Below are 24,665 nucleotides of genomic sequence, written 5' to 3' on the forward strand. Positions count from 1 at the left end.
CTACCTGTTCACATAACTACTCTCAGGTACCAAAAGTCCTGGAAGACATGCTTACTGAGCCTTTGTTAGTCATGTTTTACAGATTATGAAAAGAAGAGCTTCTGTAGATATGAAGAAGATCAAATGTTTTCCTGGTTTACAAAACAGGAAGAGAATGGAATATACGAATATTAGATTTGTGAGCTTGATCCTGATGCCTGGGAAAGTTCCCCAATGTATTACTGAAGACATGTATAATGAATGTCTAGAAAAAAAAGCAGTAATTAGCATCACTTCAGCAAGAACAGGTCTGACATTTCCATATTTAACAGGATTAGCAACCTGGCAGACTTGGAGAATGCTATAGTTTATCTAGATTTTAGCAGAGCGTTTGATAAAATATTCCATATTATTTTTGTGGAAAAGATAGAAAGATATGAAACAAATGATAGGTTTTTGATAGATTTGAAAGTCTGATGGGTTTGGAATTGTTTCACTGGTCATTTCTTCTTAATAACTTGGATAAAGTCATAGATAGAACGTACCAGGTTTTCCAATGACACTAGACTGGGAAGGATAGCTAACACCCTGGATGGCAGAGTTGAGATTCACCAAGTTTTAGATGGGCTAAAACATTGAATTTCATCTAGTAAGATTAAATTTAATGTGGATAAAGTCTTACAGTTGAGTTAAAAATCAGCTAAATAGCAGATAGTGCAAATTAGGGATGGCACATTCAGGTGTTAGTTTGTCTGTAAAAGATCCAGAGATTTCGATGAATTTAAAAGCTCAATATGAGTTAACAGTATGATGTGGTAGTCAGTAGAGCGAAGAGTCTACATTGAGAGATATCACTTCCAGCAATAGAAGTGTTAGTCCTCATATTCTCTGATTTTCCTAGACCCTACCGAGACTATTGTGTATAGTTTTGGGAACCATGATTTAGGAAAGATGTTGATAGGGTAGAGAAAATATCTGGAAGAGGGTAACCAGAATGGCAGAGAGCCTTGGCTGATGACCTAGAACTAGGGAACAGAATAGTCAAAGGGAATATCATAGTTGTTTTTTTTTTTTACATATGAAGAAACTTCATGTAGAATGATGAAGGGACTTCCTCTCACATAAAGTAGGAAGGTTGGACTGAATGACCTTGGAGGTCCCTTTCAGCTTTCAATTTATGATCATTTGGGTGATTGGTTCTACATTGCCTCGAAGGAAGCAATAGGTGTATGTTGCCACGAGGCAGTTAGAGATATTCACAAGTAGAAGGCGTTGTCTTGGAAGGCAGTTTGTTCCTCACTTCTTGGACATCTTTTATTTTATTTTTGCTTCATTTATATGAGAGAATTGCTCCTTTTTATTTCTTCCTACACAGTTTTGTTTTTTTTTTCTGGAATCACCCCATCATATTCAGCTCAGCCCAAGGCTTTCTTTCAAACTACCCAAATAAAAAATGACAGTCCTAATAGAATTGATAATAAAATTTACTTTATATTTCTCCTGGATGTTATGTGTCAAATTTTCCCTTAAGTTCTGCTGTTTTTGTCCCAAAAAGCTGAATGTCTTTCAGTTTGTTCATTTTCTTTTCATTCAGGATTATACTTAACTTTGCTGGATAAGTTACCCTTGGTCATAATCTAACTCTATGAAACCATAACATCAATCTATGAAATATAATATACCAAGACCTAGGGTCCTTCAGTGTAGTAGCTACTAGGTCTTGTGTAATCCTTATTGTAGCTCCACAGTATCTAAATTGTTTTTCTTTTTCTTGTTGTTTCCAATATTTTCTCCTTAATCTGGGAGTTTTGAAACCTGACTATAATACTCCTGTAATTGTTTTCAGGTGGTGATCCTTTTTGTTTCTATTTTCTATTTCTGCTTTGCTTTCTTCTAGAATTTCAGGACAGTTTTTTTTGATAATTTCTTGTAATACTGTATCAAGATTCTTTTTTTAATCATAATTTTCAAGCAGTCCAACTCTTCCTATGGCTATGTGTGTAGAGAGAAGGGACATAGGAGAAACATTATGAACATGGAAGTGGTCAGATTTGGCCTTGCTTTGGATATATGGCATGAATGACAATGAGGAATGAAAGAGTACATTGAGGTTGTAAGCCTGGATAACTGGCAGAATGGTGGTACCCTTGACAGTATTTTTAAAAATTCGATTTCATTTTTTTTTCAATTAATGAAAAATCTACTTTATCTATCCTCTCCCCTTCCACTGAAAGATCAAGAAAAACAAAATGCCCATTACAGTACAAGGGAAGTGGGGAAAGTTGGGAGCATTTGCAGGAGTGTAAAAGAGAAATCAAGAGTTTATTTTGGACTTGTTAAATTTGACATGCCTGTGGGGCATTTACTTTGCAATGTCAATCAGTAGTTCATATTTATTAAATGCTCACTATGCTAAGTTCTGTGGTAAGCCCTAGGGATACAAATAAAAATAAAAACTATGACAGTACTTGCCTCAAGAAGGTTACAATCTAAAGGGAGAAGACTATGCCCAAATGGAAGTTACAAAGCAGAAATAAAATACTAAATAAATTTTAAAAACAAGCTTCTTTGTTAGAGACCTCATTTCTCCAATACATAGAGAACTGAGTTAAATTTATAAGAATAAGAGCCATTCTCCAATTGATAAATGACATAAGATATGAATAGTTTTCAGATGAAGTATTCAAAGCTGTCTACATCATGAAAAATGCTCTAACTCACTATTGATTGGAGAAATGCAAATATAAACAATTCTGAGGTACTATCTCATACCTAGTAGATCGCCTAATAGGACGGAAAAGTAAAATAAGAAATATTGGAGAGGATGTGGCGAAAATGAGACATTAATGCACTGTTGGTGGAGTTGTGAACTGATTCAACCATTCTGCAGAACAATTTGGAACTTTGCTCAAAGGGCTATAAAACCATAAATACTCTTTGACCTAATGATAACACTACTAGGTCTGTATCCCCAAAGAGATAAAAAACAAAAAGGAAAGAAACCGATATGTACAGAAATTTTCATTGTCTCATGATTGCCTATCACTGTAATTTATGATCCTTCACAATCTGTTCCTAACCTACCTTTCCAGCCTTATCTCCCATTACTATTTTTTGTGAATTATCAATTCCAACCAAAATGGACTACTAGCTCTTCTCTGAACTTGATGTCATTTCCTGTCACTATGTATTTGTAGATATTAATGTCTAGAATGTATTACTTCTTCATTTCTGTCTCAATGACTACTTTTCTACCTTCTTTCTATCCATGCTTATTTTGCATTCCATTTCATCCATGAAGCCTTTACTTACTTTCTCAACTGAATATGTTCTCTCCTTCCTCACATTTTCCTGGTGGACTTACTTAGCCTGGGTTTCTCTTTTGCCACTGTTGCTCCTTACCTTCTGTTATCATTGTATGTGTCATCTCCCTCTTCTCATAGTGTCTCAAGTATGGAGATAGTGTCATTTAAAATCTTTTTGTGTCCTGTACTTAATATAGTACTTTGCCCGTGTTAAGAGCTTAACATAAATGTTTGAACTTATCACTTCTTTCTCCAATGTGTTTTACATTCTTTTTCCACTCTTTTATTTTAAGATTCTAGTCACATTCACATTTGTGAACCAGAAAATTATAAATTTTATTCTTTTAAACATCTTTGTTGTGTATTTTTAACTAAAATACTATATCTTCTTTAGTCCTGGTAAGAAATGTCTATGTGCTATATCCAAAAAATGGTTTCATTATTTGTCCAGAGAATGTTGGACATGGATTTCTGAACAGATTTATTTAACAAACATAATCCTGTGGACACATGCTGAAATCTTCTTACCCATTCATACAAAGAAAACAGAAGAACTGTAGAGCTGTTGCAGAGGTGAATATTAGTCTATTCATTACTAAAAAAAGAACTGTCAAGAATGAAGATGATTTTATGTGGTATGTATGTTTGTATTTTTATTTTTTAAAATGAAGACTGACTTGGATTTGGTTCTCTGATTTTATGATGACTTGCAAAAAAAATCTACTGATGCTAATATTTGGTAATAGTCCTTTCTGGAAACATGGCATTCTGAAAAATATCTAGCATAATAGATTTGGAAAAGGTCAAAGGATCTGAACTAGAAGTGAGCCTCCCCTCCTTAGTGTCTTATCCCCTTTTAGTGGATCAGATCTATCTATCTATCTATCTATCTATCTATCTATCTATCTATCTGTCTGTCTGTCTGTCTGTCTGTCTGTCTGTCTGTCTGTCTGTCTAATCTTTCTATCCATCCATATGTATATAATATAGTTATATGTATGTACATACACACATATGTACACCATCTTTTAAATGTAAATGATATAATAATCAACGTGTATGTCATGTTTACCAAGTAAAGTTCAAGCTAATTTGCTTGTGTAAGATTAGTCCATCCACATGGGTTATCTAAATGTATGGGTTATAACCAGCATGTGTTGTGGTAGATATGACCTGAGACCAGACCCATGTCTGGAGAAAGAAGTGAAGCCAACGACTTCATGAGTATTCTGGCTAGGGAGCAAGGGCAAGTAGACTTCAGGAATACTGGTGAGGTTGGATTTCCGAGAGGAATGTCAGACTGGAATTATATTCATCCTCCTCCTGAAATGTTTGTGGATTAGAGGTATAAGTTTGCATTCAGAAGGAAAGATGCTAACCTATTTACTCTTAAGGGGAAAGAGTAGCCTTTAGCATACACTTACTGGTCAGCCCTTCCTACTATGTGATGGTGACAGAAGAGCATCACAAATAGTCAATAGCAAGGAAACTCCCTTCTCCACACAAAACTGCAAATAGAAGTTTTACAAATTCTACAACTTAGAATGTTCAAGAAAATAAACAATAGCAAACAAGCTTTTCGCCTGGGAAACAAGACACTAAATTACACTAACTTTATTAAAACAGTATACAGAAAGCAAACTGTAAAGTGCCACATAAATGTCAGTTATTGTTTTTCTTAATAACAGTTATTTTCATTATCATTGCTTTCTGGAAATGTCAAACTCTGATAATAATAGCTAAAATTTATATAACATTTTAAGATTTGCCAAATGCTTTCTATGTATTATCTTAATTCAGACAGTAGCCCTTTAAATTGATATTTTTATTCTCACTTTATAGTTTAGTAAGCTGGGGCTTAGAGAGCATACATGACAATTATAGCCAGAGAGGCACTGATTTTTATATCAAGTCTTCTTTATGCCAAGACTAGTACCGTTTCTATTCCATCTGTCTTTCACTCAGCAATCATTCATTGTTGGCTATTATATAGAAGGATGCTGAAGGAGATAGAAAACTCAGTAAGACAGGGTATCTCCCCTCAAGAAGCTTATGGTGAATGAGAAATTAATGGGTAAATTATCAATATTTTGAGAAATGAGAAATGGTATAAGATGACCAATCGCCTTGGCAAGAGTGGTTTCAATCATAGAACTTAGAGTTAATTAGAGAGCTAAGTAACAAACAATGATAACATAATAAACAATGATAATATAATATGGTGGCATTATATTGAAATGAGCTGAATAAATTCATTGGTTTAGGACAGGATAAATTGTCCATAAAGTCTGAGGAAAATTGGGAAAAACTTCATAGAGATGGCATTTGAGTTTTGATTCAAATAATGAATAGAAATTCTGCAGCCAAGAGAATGGGGCATGTTTTGAGTACAGATAACAATCCAATGTGAGAAAGGATTAAAAGATAGGATAGAGAGAGTTTATATAGAACCTTGAATGCCAAACAAAGAAGCTTGAAGTTTGCTTGAAGAAACAGGAACTCATTAAGCAAAATGAGCAGAGGAATTGCATCACAATATAGCTATGTGCAAAAAATATTATTCTAGCAGTAACGTGAAGGATAGCTTGGAGGAGAGAGAATAGGAGGAGAGAGAAGATCCATTTGGAATTTTTTTTTACACTTTTCTGGGTGAGAGTAAGAAAGGCTTGGAGTATGGTAGTGGTAGCAGAAATAGGAGAGACAAGTGGAAATAATGCTGTGGACAGGACTTAGATGTGAGAGGTGAGGGATGGAAAGAATAAAAAATAACAAAGAGGTAGCATCCGTGGCAGACTGAGTCAATAGTGATGCAACAGGAAGAAACAATCAAGTCACAAAGCAACTGCTAGAGAAGGAGAAGAATTAGGCTTTTTTTCACATCTTTTGGTTTGATTCTGATGACCTTTTCTAGAACAGAGACCAAATAATACCAATGATTCTATTATTGGCTCCTGTGGGAACTGTTTTGAAGGAAAAGCTTTACTGGGAATGCATGTTAGGATATATTTCTTAAAAATAGGTCACAACACTTATTATTATTAGACTGAGATCTTTGAAGATACTCACAACAGTGATTTCATCCTTATATTCCCTACAGGGGAATATAGTGTTCTAGGCATAGGTTCATGATAAACACTTGTTTGGTAATTCCAAATTCTCTCATTTGAGAGATCTCAACAGTTTATAGACTTGCTGCATTAGATATTATCATACTTTGGAGTTTAGGAAACCTATTGAATGATGATATAGAGTTAGCTGGCATTTGAATTTTACTTCAAGTAATCAGTAGAAATTCTGCAACCAAGAAAGGAAGGACAGCCATTCTAGGCATAGGGAATAAATAACATGAGCAAACAGGAAGAGAGAACGGAACATGTTTTGCTGACAGACAACAGTCCAATGAGACAAGAATCCAAAGGTAGGATGACAACAGTTGACAACCAAGTGGAGGGAATTCAGGGGAAAAAAGAAAAGAAGCATACTTCTTTGGTGCTATTATTATTTTAAAGATATTTTTCTCACAGTGCCAAACTCTAGATTCCTTATATTTGTATTATTTTAATATTGAATAATTAGTTGGCATTGTTTTGTTGGTAAGTATATATATATATATATATATATATATATACATATATATATATTCCTATTTCTCTATTAATTTATAATGGAATCTGTGCTAGTGCCACAAATATTCTTATATGTCTTATGAATGATCTAGTTGTTGTCTCTGTATTTCTTTGTTAAATTTTTGACTTTCATAGAGAAAAGTTTTTGTCAGGTTTGGTTTGAACTGGATGGCCTCTGATAGCCTTCTTTTGACTTGGGATTCTGTAATTCTGTGATTTTGATTCTTAAAGGACCAGGACTTTGGCAGATATGGGACAGAAGTTAATGTTTCAACATGCATTAGGAAATGAGGAGCTATAGTGAAATGGAAGTGTCACTCTTGGGAATGAATGAAAATCTTACATAGAGGTAGCCCCTAAGTATAAAAAGAGAAGAAGGAAAAGGGAACACATATCTGACAGCTGTGATCTATTAACTCCCATGAAATTTTCTAATTGGTGGTTTCAAAGGGAAACATAATTTGCATGTGTGTGTATATGTACGGGCATATACACATATATCTATAGATATGTGTATATAGATGTATATTTATAGAAGTGCATGCCTTAATACTTTAAGAATCTGTTGTTTTGGGAGTGGAGCCAAGATGGTGGAGTAAAAGCAGGGACTGACATGAGCTCTCTATCCAGCCCCTCCAAATACCTGTAAAAAGTGAATCTTAAATTTCAGAGCAGCAGAACTCACAAAAAAGCAGAGCAAAACAAATTTCCAGCCCAGGACAACCTGGATGGTTGATGTGAAAGGTCTGTTGCACTGGGCTGGGAAAGGAACACAGTTTAGTGTCGGCTATGTCAGCTCAGACTGGGCCCCTCAGCAAACCTGGAGCAGGCCTCAGGGTACTGAATCTCTGGCAGCCAAGGAGGTTTCCAGACTTCTCAAATGTGAAAGACAACTTAGAAGGTGGAGTGGGGAGGATCTGTCTGACCTGGGTGAGAGAGCAGCACAGACCAGCCCCTACCCCAGCACAGCCCTGGCCTCACTGCAGCTCTGGGGTTGTGCTTTTTTTTTTTGTTTGTTTTTTTGGCAACAGATGTTTCCACAGCTCTCAGTTCATAGATAGTAAGGGATGGAATAACTGATCACAAAGAGATTACAGGGATCTCTTTGTTGGCACTGAGGCAGGATTCTGTAGCTTTACGTATACTTGGATTTGGGTCACATTCCTGGGTAGCAGTCCTGGAGGGAGGAGAAGCACTGGCATAGCAGAGCTTGTGCCAGCAGTGGAGAAGGAACCTTCCTCACAGTTCTAGGGCAGAAAAAAGTGCTTGTGGTCACCCACTGACTGGAGCACAGACCAGGAAAGGAGTAAACACCTCTCCTTAGATCATACCACTTTAGAAGAACTGAAAACTTAAAGGTTCCTAGAAGTATCTCTGCAAGCAGCTACATAAACCCCTGAAGCTTGGGAGAGTATACCCTCCAGACTACCTTAACAAAGAGTTAAAAAGTCAAGTAATTGACTGGGAAAATCAACAAACAGTGAAAAAAAACCCCTCAGACTATAGAATCTGACTTTGGTGACAAGGAAGATCAAAACATACACTCAAAAGAAGACAAAAAACTCAAAGCTCCTACACTCATAGCCTCCAAGAAAAATATAAATTGGTCTCAGGCCATGAAAGAGCTCAGAAAGGATTTCGAAGATCAAGTAAGAGAAGTAGGGGAAAAATTGGGGAAAGAAATGAGAGTGATGCAAGAAAATCATGAAAAATGAATTAATAGCTTTCTTCAGGAGAACCAGAAAAATACTGAAGAAAATCACACCTTAAAAAATAGACAAGATTACAGGGAAAAAGAGGTCTGAAAAGCCAATAAGAAGAAGAATACCTGGAAAAGCAAAACTGGCTAAATGAAAAAGAGGGTCCAAAAGCTCACTGAAGAAAATAATTCTTTAAAAATTAGACTGGAGCAAATGGAAGCTAATAACTTTATGAGAAATCAAGAAATTATAAAACAAAGCCAGAAGAATGAAAAAATAGAAGACAATATGAAGTATCTCACTGGAGAAGCAACTGACCTGGAAAATAGTTTTAGGAGAGACAATTTAAAAATTATTGGACAAAGCCATGATCAAAAAAAAAGAGCCTAGACATCATCCATCAAGAAATTATCAAGGAAAACTGCCCTGATACTCTAGAACTAGAGGGTGAAATAGAAATGGAAAGAATCCATTGATCACCTCCTGAAAGAGATCCCAAAAGGAAAACTCCCAGGAATATTATAGCCAAATTCCAGAATTCCCAGGTCAAGGAGAAAATATTGCAAGCACCTAGAAAGAAAGAATTCAAATATGGTGGAAACACAATCAGGATAAGGCTTCTACATTAAAAGATCTGAGGGCTTGGAATATGATATTTTGGATGTCTAAGGAGATAGAATTACAACCAAGAATTACCTACCTAGCAAAACTGAGTGTAATTGATAAGGGGGGATAATTGAAATTCAATTAGAGGAATTTGATGCATTCTTCAGAAGCAGGAACTAAATAGAAAAAAAGATACTTTCAAATACAAGACTCGAGAAGTAAGAAAAGGTTAACAGAAAGAGAAATCATAAGGGACTTATTTAAGTTGAATTGTGTACATTCCTATATGGAAAGATAATGCTTGTAACTCATGAGACTTTTCTCAGTATTAGGGTAGTTGGAGAGAATCTCTCTCTCTCTCCCTCTGACTCTCTCTCTCTCTTTCTTTCTCTATATAGACAGAAGACACAGTGTAATTTGAATATGAAGTAGTGATGTCTAAAAATAAAATTAAGGGGTTAGAGAAAGGAATGTACTGGGAGGAGAAAAGGTGAAATAGAATGGGGTAAATTAGGATAAGTTATCTCACATAAGGGAGGCAAGAAAAAGCTTTTACGGTGGAGAGGAAGAAGGGGGAGGTGAGAGGGAGTGAGTGAACCTTATTCCCATTGGATTTGGCTTAAGGAGGGAATAACACACACACTCAGTTGGGTATGGAAATCTATTTTACCCTGTAGCAAAGTGGGGGGGGGGAGATAAGAGAGAGGAGGTCAATGGAAGAGAGGGCAGATTGGCAGAAGCAAACACTTTTGAGAAGGGACACGGTCAAAGGAGAGAATAGAATAAATGAGGGTCAGGACAGGATGGCGGGAAATATAGTCTTTCACAACATGACAATTATGAAAGTGTTTTGCATGACTATATTGAATGGCTTGCCTTTACAATGAGGGTGGGTAGGGAGATAGGAAGGGAGAGAATTTGGAACTCAGAGTTTTAAAAAATGAATGTTAAAAATTGTTTTTACATGCAGAGGCAATGGACTATAAAAATCTAGCGTACCTTACAGGAAGATGTGATTGAAGGTGGGGGAGTGATAATAGCGAGGGCAGATTGGGGGAAGGGGTAATCATAACGCACACTGTCATAGGGTGGGGGGAGGGGAGAGATGGGGAGAAAATTTGGAACTCAAAATCATGTGGAAGTGAATGTTGAAAATTCAAATAAATAAATTGAAATGTGAAAAAAAGAAATTAACAAAACTAAAAAAGAAGAATGTTGTTTCATCAGTCCAAACCTTCTTATCAACACAGGCTGCATTCCTTCCATGCCTTAGCATGTGGCCTTCATAAATTGCTCTGATCACATCTATGAATCTATGTGTATGCATGTCCATATATACCCACATGTGGACATATCATGCATGTGTATATATGTAATTTGTATGTGTACGTATTCGTATGTATGTGTACATATATACACATTTATAAAACATATAAAATATTTGCTGTTTGTATGCCTCTTGTTCTATATGTAATAATTTGCTCTTTCATTTCCCTTAGTTTAACTTGGATTCCTTTCCTCCTATAAATGTTTTACAAGTTCATTTTCCTGATGAAAGATTTTGCTGTGATTAAAGATTTCATGAAGTTATGACAAGGGTGTAATAGATCTTCATTCTTCAAGGCTCCACTTGCCTTGAGCTGACTGAGTAGGCTGGGCGTTGATGGCTGTCAGAATGAATGACTGTCTCACATTCACTGTAACTCCATTAGAGTAGGCCACCCCGCCCTTCTAGACTTAAACTCAAACAAACAGCCATAGAAAAGGGGAGAGTATTTTAAGGACATGCAGTCAGCACAAGAGGGTGCTCAACCTGTTTCTCTGGAAAAGAGCATATTTGTAGTAGATTGTAAAATGGATTTTCCAAGAATACCTTGTGGCATGTTAATGATGTGCTACCTGCAGTGTGGCTGCAGCTGCATGCTCAATATTCTTGGACAATTACCACTTCTTTAGTAAATCATTTGTCCAAGTATGGAAGTAAAGAAAATGGAGTATTACAGAACTAGGGAAAGAGAATAGAGTGCTACAGTTGAGGTCAAGGGCTCTAGGTTCAGGTCTCAATTCTGATACTTATTAATTTTGTGACCCTCTTATTTTTTAATACTGTTGTGGTTTCATGGTGTGTTATGGCAGCACTGTCTCAAAGAATAAAGTCAGACCACCTCTAATCCAAGTACAAGCATTTATTGAAGATTGAAGCCCCTCAGAATCAGGCTAAGTTCCAAGAGGAACCACCAATTTAGTAAGAGAACACAGGAAAATTTATAGTGTGATGAGGCTGATTGTATAACAGAAATTGTAAGTATTAAGAAAAGCAGGAAGGGTTTGTTAAGGGATTAGGTACTAGGGGAGTTCAGTGTTCAAATATCCTGGTCATGCTGCTTTCTGATTGGCTAGCTAGTATGCTCCTGTCTGGTCAGGATAAATAGTTAGGTATTGTGGTCCTGTCTTGAGCTAAATGGATGATGTGATTAGGGTTGAGTACAAGGACATACCTCTTCACATATGTGAATTGGATCTGAGGACAGTGGCTAGCTAGGGACTGTGACTCTTTTGAGTCCCTGGGCCTGAGGTGTGGTTAAAGCAGATTATGTGGTTAAATCAGACTTGCGTGCTGTTCAGCAGGGCCCATAGGAAGTTAGAATGTTGAGGCTGGGGGCATCTTTATTAGGTGCCATCATCAATACCACCCATCTCTTCCCTCTTGTTCCCGTCATTCCAGTATCTGAATGATCATTATGAGAAAGAAGGATTAAACTTATTTGCTTGGTGCCATTGGGTAGAAACCAATGGCAGAAATGACAAAGAAATAGATTTATGTAGATTTATATTAGTTTCATATAAGGCCAAATTTCCTTGTATAAATCTTTAAAAAAAATGGATTGAGCTGCTTTTAAAGGTAGAAGTTTCTACTATCATGCCTTAGAGGACTGTATTGCTCCATAATGATCTCTCCCTTGTTTGACTTCCTCTAATACCTATTGCTTTTCCTGATCTTTTGATACTTATCATACATCACTAGATTTTGTTAACTAATCTTTGATATATAACTTCTTCAACAATATCATGTGCTTATTTTAAATAGATATCCATCCATAAATTTTCTTACAGTTATGAAATCTTTACACCCCCACCCCCACCCCCTAGGTTTGGGAAGGAGCTTAGAGGTAATTTAATCTGATTCCTTGCTCAGTGATTTAGACAGACATTCCAAAGGTTTTATCATTAGGAAGTGGCAGGAAGCTAGGGCACAAAAAACCAAGCGTTCTAATTCTGAAGCTAGCACTCTTTATTCTCCATGATACTACTTCACTAATAAGCTATCCTGTATGTATTCTTGGGGAACAAGATTCCCATTATGTTGGTCATGAGATCCTCAATCTTATGACTGGCAATGAAAGGGAATCTATTATTTCCTAAGGCAGCCTATTTTCTTTTGGATAGCTCTAATTGTTAAGGAGTTTTTCCTTATGTACATTAGAACCTAAAATCCTTTTTTTTTTTTTTGTTATTTTCACCCACAATTTCTTTTGTTTGTGGTCAAAGTGAAGTCTGACTTATACATTATAGCTCTTTAAATCCTTGATGGCAACTATCGTGTCCCTTCTATGACATTTCCATATATCCAGTATTGTTATTTACCTTTTTTGTGAACACTTGTAGTAACAAGGATGTCTATACCTTGAGACAACCCATACCATTTTTGTCAACTTTAATCTTCAGAAAGTTATTCCGGATATTAGTTGATATATGCCGTTCTCTGAAATATTCTCATTGCTCTTAGTTCTGGCTTTGCAGCCAAGTAGAACAAATCTAATCACTCTTCGATATCACTTGATAGTCCTTAAACCACTTGATGATAGCCATTACCCCTCTCTGTTCTATTTTTCCTCTTCTCTCCCTTCCCCCCCCCGCCAAAAAAAAACAAAAGAAAGAAAATAAAAGCACTTACACTTCTTTTCTCTAGGCTTAATGCCTTCAGTTACTTTAACCAAATCCTGTGTGGTACTGTTTCCAGTTCTTTCTCTATTTTGGTTATCCTCATCCAGATGTGCTCTAATTTGTCCATGCCTATCCTAAGATGCAATTCTTAAGAGCAAAAATAATAATATCATAGGATGACAGAATCATAGGATCATAGATCTATAGCTGGAAGAAACCTCAGAGGCCATGTATTATAATCCTTCAATTTACAGAAGAAGAAACTAAGCCTCAGGACTCCAGGTATGGCCTGATGTATGTAACAGACACTTAATAAATCACAAAATCATTCATTTTCACTGCTGGATGGAATCTCAATGAACATCCAGTCTGTTTGGTTAAATGACGTGATTCATTTAAGTAACTTACAAGGTTATACATAGTGGTGGTTTGATTAATTACTATGGATGAGTCACATTTCAAAATCAGAGAACAATAGATTTGGAAGGCATTTTTGAATAAAACATAGAATGTGATTGCTGGATAGTATCTTGCTCAAACCTCCAATCTTGTTTAGAAACAAATTAATACCCCTCTCCAGCCTTGTTCAGCATCATAGGATTTGTATGCCTATATCATTCCATCATGCTTCAGGCACTCTCTCTGACTATTTATCCTTCCACAAAACCTGCCTCGTACCATCTTCCTCTCTTATGCCTTTCTAGCCGTACACAACTGCCTGACACTAGGAATAGTCCACCCCAGGCCAAACCTTTGTAGACAGTGATAACCTACCTGAACTCATTTCTTAATGATTAATGTATTTCTATTCCATTATCCTTAACCCATCCCAGTGATTCTGAACTCCCATTTGTCATTGTCCAGACTCTGTTTTCCACCTCCAACTGACTGCTCCCTCATTCCCATCTCCCTTAATCCAACCACTGATCTCCACTTAATCCAAGCCAACTCTTTGACTATGTCTTCTGGAATGCCTCTTCCATGGGTTTTATTTTAAACCTTTTCATTTTTTGCTTGATGAGCATTTTTTGCTCTTTTACAAATACTCCAAGCTCTCAGTTCTTCAGTTTACTCATTTCCCAAGATGTACTCATCTACCCTACTTGAGCCACATACAGAAATGGTCATACCATTGAACTTTCACTTACCCACAAGTCTTTCATATTCATGTTCATCAAATTTTAAATCCCTTTATCTCATCATAATCTGTTGTTATTCAATCTCTTCCTATGTCTTGTAGCTCCAAACTCCATTTTTTGCTCTACTATAATTTTTAATCACTCCATCTATCATTTCTTCCTTAGACTATTGTTTCTACATTGACTATACTCTCCCCTTCCTCATCTTGACACCTTCCTCCAACCCTGAACCAGGTTAATTCTACATTGTCTTTTTCTCTCAAGTCCCTCAATCCTTTTCCTATTGACAATCTTGCTCTTCCAAACCCCAGCCTTACATTACCCTCAGCATCCACTGCCTTCTCTTCTACTCATGTAATGAATGAAGCTGGAGGAAATCACGAAAATATGTGGGCTAGGTCCACTACAAATTTATGTTGCCTACATTGAACTGGGCTCTTGCTGTATGGCAAGGCAATCCTTGATTCATATTGATTCACATTCCACTCAGCATAGCAACTTTTCCTGACCTTTTCCTCCCTCCTCAAGCTTCATGTATCCCCCACTCCTTTTAGCTGAGAACCTTGCCTCTGACTTTCTCATTCCACTGAAATTTCTTTCTCCAAAGTTACTAGTGATCTCTTAGGTCTCAAGTCTAATGGGCTTTGCTCAATCCCCATCCTCCCTGACCTCTTCTCCTCAATACTTTCTTTTCTTAAGAGTTTCCTGTCACTGTTTTTTTCCTGTTTCTCTTGTCTACTGACTAGAACACATATGCCTATATCTTCTCTATCTTCATTAACTCCCACTTGATTAATTGATTCCTTCTAACTCATATATACCATATCTCCCCTTCCTTTGGTGGCTAACTTCGAGAACCTGTTTATAATAGGTATCTTTACTTTTTCTCTCCTTACTTTTTTAACTCTCTGCAATTTAGCTTCTGCTGTCATTCAACTGAAATTGTTCTCTTCCAAATTATTCTCTTAATTGCCAAATAAAATAGCCTTTTCTTAGTCTTCATCCTTACTGATGTCTCTTTAGCCTTTGTCATTATTAGTCATTCTCTTCTCTCTAGGTTTCCACACTACTCTATCCTCATTTTTCTCATTCCTGTTTGATTGTTCCCTTTTCTCCTTTGCCAGAGCTTCATCTAGATCATGCTTGGTGTCCTACAGGACTCTCTACTGGGTTATCTTTTCCTTCTATTCTGTTTTACTTGGTGATCTAATCAGTTATTCTGGATTCAGTTATCCTTTCTAAACTGAGATTATCAAATCTGCATATCCAACTCTTAAGCTCTCTACTTCCAGTCTCAGATCTCCATTTGCTTACTTGACATATTGAATTGGATATTCTACAGACATCTTAAAGTCAACAATGTTGAAACTGCCAACTTCTATATTAGTATTGAGGGCACCACTATCTTCCTGTCTTCTCAGACTTGTAACCAAGGTGTCATCCTCAGTTGTCTTATTATCTCTCACCTCTCCACCCCCAATATCTAATCTATTGCCAAGGCCCATTGATTTCACCTTTGCAACATCTCTCAGACACGTTCCACTTCTCTCCTCTGACACTATGACGACCCTTGTTGAGGTCTTCCTCATCTGACATCTGTATATAGCAATAGCTTGCTGGTTGGTCTGCCTGTCACAAGTCTTTTCCCACTGCAGTGTCAGCCACTTCTCTGATCTATCTAAAGCACAGATCTGACCATGTCACTTCCCTAGTCAATAAACTTCACTGGTTCCCTATCACCTCCAGGATCAAATATTAAATCCTATTTGATTTAAAGCTCTTAATAACCTGGCATCTTTGTGTATTTCCAAACTTTGTTCCCTTTACTCCTCTGTACATATTCTGTGTCCAGGGACACTGACTGCCTTGCTATTCTTTGAACATGATATTCCAATTTCTGGCTCTTGCTGTTTTTTCTGACTGCCTCTCTCTACCCCCACCCCCCACTTCCCATGCTTGAAACACTCTCTTCTCATCTCTGCCTCCTCTGACTGCCTTCATGTCCAACTTAAAATCCTATCTTCTACAAGAAGTTTTTCCTGACCCCTCTTAATTTTAATGCCTTCCCTCTGTTGATTATTTCCAATTCAAACTGTATGTATTTAGCTTGTTTGTATGTAGTTCTTTGCATGTTGTCTCCCCCATTAGATTTTGAGTTCCACAGCTGTCTTTTAGCTTTCCCTGTTCCCAGTGCTTAAGACAATTCTTAGCACATTTTGTTGTTCTTCATTCATTTCAGTTGGTTCTTACTCTAGCTGACCCGTTTGCCATTTCCCTTTCCAGCTCATTTTTACAGATGAGGAACTGAGGCAAACAGGGTTGAGTGGCTTGCCCAAGGTCACATAGCTAGGAAGTATCTGAGATCAGGTTTGAAATTATGAATAAGTCTTGTGGATTTCAAGCCCAGGGCTCTATCCACTGTACCATCTAACCCATTTAGCATGTAATTGACTCTGTTAACTGTGGGTTTCCTCAAGGCTCTGTCCTGGACCCTCTTTTCTTCATTCTCTCCTGATCTCATCATCATCAGCTCATCAGCTTCCACAGTATCATTTATCATTTCTATACAGTCCTAATATCTCTATCAACCTCTTGTGCATCTCTAACTGCCTATTAAAATTTTGAATTGGATGTCTTGTAGACATCTTAAACTCAGCATTTCCAAAACTGAATTAATTTTCTTCGCATCTCTAACTGCCTATTAAAATTTTGAATTGGATGTCTTGTAGACATCTTAAACTCAGCATTTCCAAAACTGAATTAATTTTCTTCCCTCCTTTATACTCCCCCCCTTCCCAATTTCCCTATTACCATCAATGGTAACCTCAATTTATGAGTCACTCAAGTTCTCAGCCTAGGCATCATCCTCAGCACCCCACTCTCATACAACATGTTCAGTCATCATGTTCTATACTTTATACCTTAATAACATTTCTTAAATATGTTCCCTTCTCTCCTCTGACACTTGCACCACCTTAGTTCAGGCCTTTGTCACCTTATACCTGAGTTGTTTGTTAATCTTCCTACCTCTAGTCTCTTCCTGTTTTAGTCTGGCAGCCACTCAGCTATCACATTGATCTTAAAATGCAGGTCTGTGGATCCCTATTTACTCAAGGATCAATGAAAAATAAAATTCTGTTTGGCTTTTAGAGTACCTAATAACCTAGTATCTTTGTGTATTTTCCAATCTTTTTACATCTGGTACAGTGACACTGATCTCTTTCACCGTTGCTCAGATACAACTCCCCACTTTTCAGCTGAAGTCCCACGTTCTGCAAGGAGTCCTTTCCTGATTCTCCTTTATCTTAATCCCTTTCATCTGAGATGATCTCATCTATATCATAGCTCATCTATATCATAATTGATTTTGAATTCCGCCCCCTGCCATTAAACTGTGAACTCCATGAGAGTAGGGAATGTTTTTTACCTTTCTTCATATCTCCAGTGCTTAGTGCAGTGCCTGACACATGTAGCAGGTGCTTAATCAATGCTAGTTCATGGACTGATTGATTTGCCAAAAATTATATGCCCCCTAAGTGGAAGAAAATGAGGAATTGGCCCTAACTCTTCTGACTTAAAGCATTGCATTTTTTACACTGATACACTGCCTCCTAGAAAGCTGTTCACAGTGGAAATGGAATGCTTCGTCCTATATGCAGAACGATTGACTTCTCACCTTGACTTAATAAATGTTGGAATCTGAGAATGCCTTAAATTTCTAATCTTTGGCAGCTATATTTTGCTGAAATGACAAGGTATATTGTCTCTCCTACATCATCAGTGAAGATTCTTATCTATTCACTGATATTTTTTCACCTAGTTCTTTTGGTCATTGGTATTCTCAAATCCATTTATACTTCTTAGGCTTGATTTTGTCTAAAGGTGACCAAGATGGTAAGAGAACTGGAAACTGCCATTCATAGAATCACAGAATCAGAACCTCAAAGGCCATCTAGTCCAGTTCTTAGCTATGAAGTGATCTCTTCCCAACCACTAGAAGTGGTTAATAAGCCTTTGCTTCAACGATCAACTAATGGAACTCGAGAGGGTGAGTCTAGAAAAAAATAAAGATTTAGGATAGACTTGATTTTTTTTGTAAGTACTTTGAGAGTTATCATGTGGAAAAGTGATTAGGTTGTATTTGTTTGTCCTAAAGGAACAGAATCAGAAATAGTGGGTGTAATTTATATACAGATCAGTTTTGACTTGATCACATGAAGAGGCACCCCTAACAGTCTGAAGTACTTCAAGAGATGATGCTTTCTTAGTCACTGGAAGTATTTTGAGTGAAGATTGGATAATTGGTTGTTTGTGATATTACAATAGGGACTCTTGTTTATGTAGGCATTCTCACCTGATTGCACTACTATGAAACTTTGTCTGACTTCTTCTCCATGCCCCTGCTTTGGGTACCTTTCCCTGCTTTTCTTGTCAGCTTTTTTTTAAAAAAAATTCTTTTTAAAAAAATAAATTACTTCTTTTATTTTTAGTTTTCAACATTCATATTCATAAGTTTTAAATTTTCTCCACCTCCCTCTCCTCCCCCCTCCCGAAGAAGGCTTGCAATCCAATAAAGGCTCCACATGTACATTCTTATTAAACATATTTTCACATTAGTTATGTTGTTTAGAAGAAGTAGAATGAGTGGGAGGAACCATGAGAAAGAAAAAAAACCAAAATGCTTTGATCTGTATTCAGACTCCATATTTCTTTCTCTGGATGTGGATGGCATTTTCCATCATGAGTCTTTTGGGGTTGCTTTAGGTACTTGAATTGCTGAGAAGAGCTAAGTTTATCAAAGTCAGTCATCACACAGTATGGCTGTTACTGTGTACAATGTTCTCCTGGTTCTTCTCGCTTCATTCAGCATCAGTTCATATAAGTGTTTCCACATTTCTCTGAAGTCTGCCTGCTCATCTTTTCTTTTCTTTTTTTGTTTTTCAACATTTATTTATTTATTTTTTTTAGTTTATTTAACTTTTAACATTCATTTTCACAAAATTTTGGGTTCCAAATTTTCTCCCCATTTCTCCCCTCCCCCCATCCCAAAACGCCAAGCATTCTAATTGCCCCTATCACCAATCTGCCCTCTCTTCTAACATCCCTCCCTTCCCTTGTCCCCATCTTCTCTTTTGTTCTGTAGGGCCAGATAACTTTCTATACCCCGTTACCTGTATTTCTCATTTCCTACTAGCAAGAACAGTATTTGACAGTTGTTCCTAAAACTTTGAGTTCCAACTTTTCTTCATCCTTCCCTCCCCACCCATCCCCTTTGGGAAGGCGAGCAATTCAATATAGGCCATATCTGTGTAGTTTTGCAAATGACTACCATAATAGTTGTGTTGTGTAAGACTAACTACATTTCCCTCCATCCCATCCTGCCCCCCATTGCTTCTATTCTCTCTTTTGATGCTGTCCCTCCCCTGGGGTGTTGATTTCAAATTGCTCCCTCCTCCCACTGCCCTCCCTTCCATCATCCCCCCCACCCTGCTTATCCCCTTCTCCCCCACTTTCTTGTATTGTAAGATAGGTTTTCATATCAAAATGAGTGTGCATTTTATTCCTTCCTTTAGTTGAATGTGATGAGAGTAAACTTCATGTTTTTCTCTCACCTCCCCTCTTTTTCCCTCCACTGAAAAGTCTTTTGCTTGCCTCTTTTATGAGAGATAATTTGCCCCATTCCATTTCTCCCTTTCTCCTCCCAATATATTTCTCTCTCACTGCTTAATTTCATTTTTTAAGATATGATCCCATCCTATTCAATTCACTTTGTGCTCTGTGTGTGTGTGTGTGTGTGTGTGTAATCCCACCAACTACCCAGATACTGAAAAGTTTCAAGAGTTACAAATATTGTCTTTCCATGTAGGAATGTAATCAGTTCAACTTTAGTAAGTCCTTTATGACTTCTCTTTGCTGTTTACCTTTTCATGCTTTTCTTCATTCTTGTGTTTGAAAGTCAAATTTTCTTTTCAGCTCTGGTCTTTCATCAAGAATGCTTGAAAGTCCTCTATTTCATTGAAAAACCATTTTTTCCCCTGAAGTATTATACTCAGTTTTGCTGGGTAGGTGATTCTTGGTTTTAGTCCTAGTTCCTTTGACTTCTGGAATATGATATTCCACGCCCTTTGATCCCTTAATGTAGAAGCTGCTAGATCTTGTGTTATCCTGATTGCATTTCTACAATACTTGAATTGTTTCTTTCTAGCTGCTTGCAATATTTTCTCCTTGACCAAGGAACTCTGGAATTTGGCCACAATGTTCCTAGGAGTTTCTCTTTTTGGATCTCTTTCAGGTGGTGATCGGTGGATTCCTTGAATACTTATCTTGCCCTCTGGTTCTAGAATCTCAGGGCAGTTTTCCTTGATAATTTCTTGAAAGATGATGTCTAGGCTCTTTTTTTGATCATGGCTCTCAGATAGTCCCATAATTTTAAAATTGTCTCTCCTGGATCTATTTTCCAGGTCAGTTGTTTTTCCAATGAGATATTTCACATTATCTTCCATTTTTTCATTCTTTTGGTTTTGTTTTGTGATTTCTTGGTTTCTCATAAAGTCATTAGCCTCCATCTGTTCCATTCTAATTTTGAAAGAACTATTTTCTTCAGTGAGCTTTTGAATCTCCTTTTCCATTTGGCTAATTCTGCTTTTGAAAGCATTCTTCTCCTCATTGGCTTTTTGAACCTCTTTTGCCAATTGAGTTAGCCTATTTTTCAAGGTGTTATTTTCTTCAGCATTTTTTTGGGTCTCCTTTAGCAAGGTGTTGACTTGCTTTTCATGCTTTTCTTTCATCCCTCTCATTTCTCTTCCCAGTTTTTCCTCCACCTCTCTAACTTGATTTTCAAAATCCTTTTTGAGCTCTTCCATGGCCTGAGCCCATTGAATATTTATTTTGGATGTTTGGGATACAGAAGCCTTGACTTCTGTGTCTTTCCCTGATGGTAAAGCATTGTTCTTCCTCTTCTGAAAGGATGGGAGGAGATAACTGTTCACCAAGGAAGTAACCTTCTGTGGTCTTATTTTTTTCCCCTTTTTTGGGCATTTTCCCAACCAGTTACTTGACTTTTGGGTCCTTTGTCAAGAATAGGGCATACTCTGAGAATCTGTGAGATTTCAGTTCCTCCAAGGTGGCACAATCAAACGTGTACTGGTCTGGATGCAGAGAGGGATTTTTGTGCCCAGAATCTTAGCAGAGGTTCCTCTCCACAGGCACCTGACCTCCAGTTCTGCCAAGTCAGCACTGCGAGCTGATTTTCAGATAAGCTTGATGGGCAGGGCTGCCATTCAGTGTGAGATAAAGACAGGCTTGGCCAGGTCCTCTACCCAGGGCTGAGGTAAGACTCAGCTCTTCAGTGCCCCCAGGGGTTTTTTACACTCCAACAAGGAACAGTCTGTGCGGGCTGCTGTGTAGCCTCTGTGGCTACTGCCTGCTGCCAGAGCTATGGGAAGGCCCTTCTCCCTTCCTGGCCAGCTGATAAAACCCTGTCACTGACCTTTGGCGCCTGTGTGTTGAGGTATCTGCGGACCCCCTGCTGTGACTGGAGATTCCATCCCTAAGGTGTCCTCCTCCCAGAGTCTTATCCCACCGTGGTGGCCAAGGCTGGGCTGGGCTCTGCGCTCTGCTCCATGTCTGGTGCCACCAATGTTTCTGTGGGCCTTTCAGGTCACTGTGGGCTGGAAATCTCCTCCACTCTGTTGTTCTCCACTTCTGCTGCTCCTGAATTTGTTGAGAATTCCTCTCTACATGTATTTTGTGGGCTTTGTGGGGAGACCCAAGTAAGTGTGTCTTTCTAGTCCGGCATCTTGGCTCCGCCCTCCTCATCTTTTCTTATAGCACAATAGTATTCATATACCACAGCTTGTTCAGCCATTCCCCAATTGATGGGCATCCCCTCAATTTCCCGTTCTTGGTCACAATAAAAAGAGCTGCTATCAATATTTTTATACATGTGGGTCCTTTTCCCATTTTTGTGCTCTCTTTGGAATGTAACCTTTGAAATAGTATTGCTGGGTCAAAGGGTATGCACATTTTTATAGTCCTTTGGGCATAGTTCCAAATTGCTTTCCAGAATTGTTGGATCAGTTTACAACTCCACCAACAATGAATTAGTGTTCCAATTTTCCCACATCTTCTCCAGCATTTATCATTTTCCTCTTTTGTCATGTTAGCCCATTTGATAGATATGATGTGGTACCTAAGAGTTGTTTTGATTTGCATTTCTCTAATCAGTAGTGATTTAGAGCATTTTTTCATCTGTTTGTAGACAGCTTTAATTTCTTCCCCCGAAGATTGCCTGTTCTTCTCCTTTGACAGTTTATCGTTGGGGACTTCATCAGCTTTTTGTGTATTGTTTTCCCCTATTCGATTGAAAGTTTCTTGAGAGCATTTAGCACAATGCTTGGCACATAGTAGGTACTTAATAAATGATTCTTGACTGCTGACTTTTGGAGTAGTTTGTATTTAGACCCTTGACAATTGTGACATTGTGTGATTCCACTTAATAGTTTAGCCTGGTGTTAGCTTGGGAGAATTCACTTGATGTCCAACATTTAAAAATTAAATTTCTGGTGTGTAAATGTCGCTAAATAGAAGCAAGTCTTCTTGGAGGAGAAGGAGGCAGGCAAGAATGAAAGGACAGAGAAAGGACGATGGCTCAAAAAGTTAGGAATTTTTCAATTTCTTCTTTGACAGTGAAAGCTGAATATGATTTTTTTTAATAGTGTGTCTGTATCTTTTCCACCCAGTACCCGTCAATGCCATCTACTTCTGGATGTATTCAACTCCACAGAGCATGAACTAACTATCAGTGCTAAGAACAATGAAGAGCTTATTCTACATGCTGGGGAATGTCAAAGGTAAGTGCTTCTACATATTAATGAACTTATTAGTTTTTTTGGTATCATAGCAATGCCAAGGATTCAGGGATTTAATAGGCTGGTAAATTTTATGGGACACTGGTGGTGGTATCCATCCTAGACATTATGGTCTAGAAGAATTTCCAGAAACCATGGCTCTTCTGTGCTAGGGAAAGGGGTTTATTTACTCAAATGGCAGTCTGTCTTGTACCTGGGCACTCTTGTATCCTAAGCAGCTTTCCCTTGGTAGTTCAGCTGCTCTGAGTCTCTATGCCAACTGCTTCCTCAGACCTGGATAGACATCATTGGTAACAACTGCCAGCTGCCATTTTCACCAAGAAATGCAGAAGCATGGAGAGTTAAAAAAAAATCTTTTTTTCAAAGCCTGTGTTGGGTCAAACTAAAAGTGTCTAGAGTACCATATCAAGTTTATAGCATTGGTTCATAAATTTTAAAATTTTGTTTAGTGTCCCTTTCAAAAAAAGCACTACAAAGGGGAAAGTGTGCACTCTCACAGTCTTTCAATTTGAGGCCAGACAATCTACTTGATATTGGAGGGGCTAGGTTATCTGCTTATGTCTAGAATTTCCTGGACTGTTTTTCTCTTCTCTGTCTCTAATTGCCAGGGTTGGGGAAGGATTCTTTGATCATTGTTCAGGGTAAAGGTGATTCTGACTCAGGGATGAGTAGACTATAAGAGGTCACATACATGGCATAGCAGTCCTTTTTGGTAGGCTATGAGCTCACCATCGGCTTAATGGGAAGTATTTGCCAATCTTTAGAAAGGTTTGCTGATCTGCAGGTCATGAATCATTTATGCCTAAGGGTCCTTAAGGACATAATGGTGGATTCTTATGTTGGTTGTCTTCCTACAAGGTTATATTTTGGAAAGCTCCAGGTCAGCTAAATTGTCATTGACCATGGAAATAGCGGGACAAAAGATAAGGCAGGGAAAAATTGGAGATGAACCCTAGTTCATGTAAAAACACACCTTTTGGCTGGATAATTCAGTGCCATTATAGTGTGGTTCCATGCCATATACTCAGGTGAGCCAGTAGTCTTGATGATGGAAAGCATAAGAAACAGTGCTTAAGCCTTCAGTTTGTGTCTTCTGTCTGCATGCTAGATTCAATTTAATACGTTATGAAGAGGATTACTTTTAGTGGAAAATCATCCAAATGAATCAAACAAACTTAGTAGAGAAGCCTTCATAAATGAGAAATGGGGGATGCTGACCAGAGGTAATATGACAAGGAAGGCCACGGAGGCTAATATTTTATTTCAACAACAGGTAGGTGGCTTCAATGCAGGAGGAAGAGGGAGGTCCAACAAATGGAAAGAATTAAACTTTCACCAAATTCACATCATGTCCTTGACATGGGAGGCAGGTCCATGGTGAAATCCATCATCACCATGTCTCAGGAATTGCAGGGGGTTATCATGGGCAAGCTGCTTAAACAACAAGTGGCAAGCCCTGGGGTTATTTGGTTTGGAAGGCTACAAGGGCCCCAGC

At 37.8% G+C, this 24,665-nt stretch overlaps 1 protein-coding gene across 4 annotated transcripts in view; it reads left to right on the forward strand.

Moving 5' to 3' along the window:
- Positions 1-24,665, forward strand: part of TRAPPC9 (trafficking protein particle complex subunit 9) — a 1,025,445-nt gene that overhangs the window by 522,315 nt on the left and 478,465 nt on the right. For all 4 annotated transcript variants that reach the window (XM_072602984.1, XM_072602987.1, XM_072602985.1 and 1 more), the window contains one exon: positions 23,042-23,152. In XM_072602984.1, coding sequence (XP_072459085.1) covers positions 23,042-23,152 — 111 coding nt within the window. The remainder of the gene's footprint in view (positions 1-23,041; positions 23,153-24,665) is intronic.

This window comes from Notamacropus eugenii, chromosome 4 (assembly GCF_028372415.1).
Source record: "Notamacropus eugenii isolate mMacEug1 chromosome 4, mMacEug1.pri_v2, whole genome shotgun sequence".
Taxonomy (NCBI): domain Eukaryota; kingdom Metazoa; phylum Chordata; class Mammalia; order Diprotodontia; family Macropodidae; genus Notamacropus; species Notamacropus eugenii.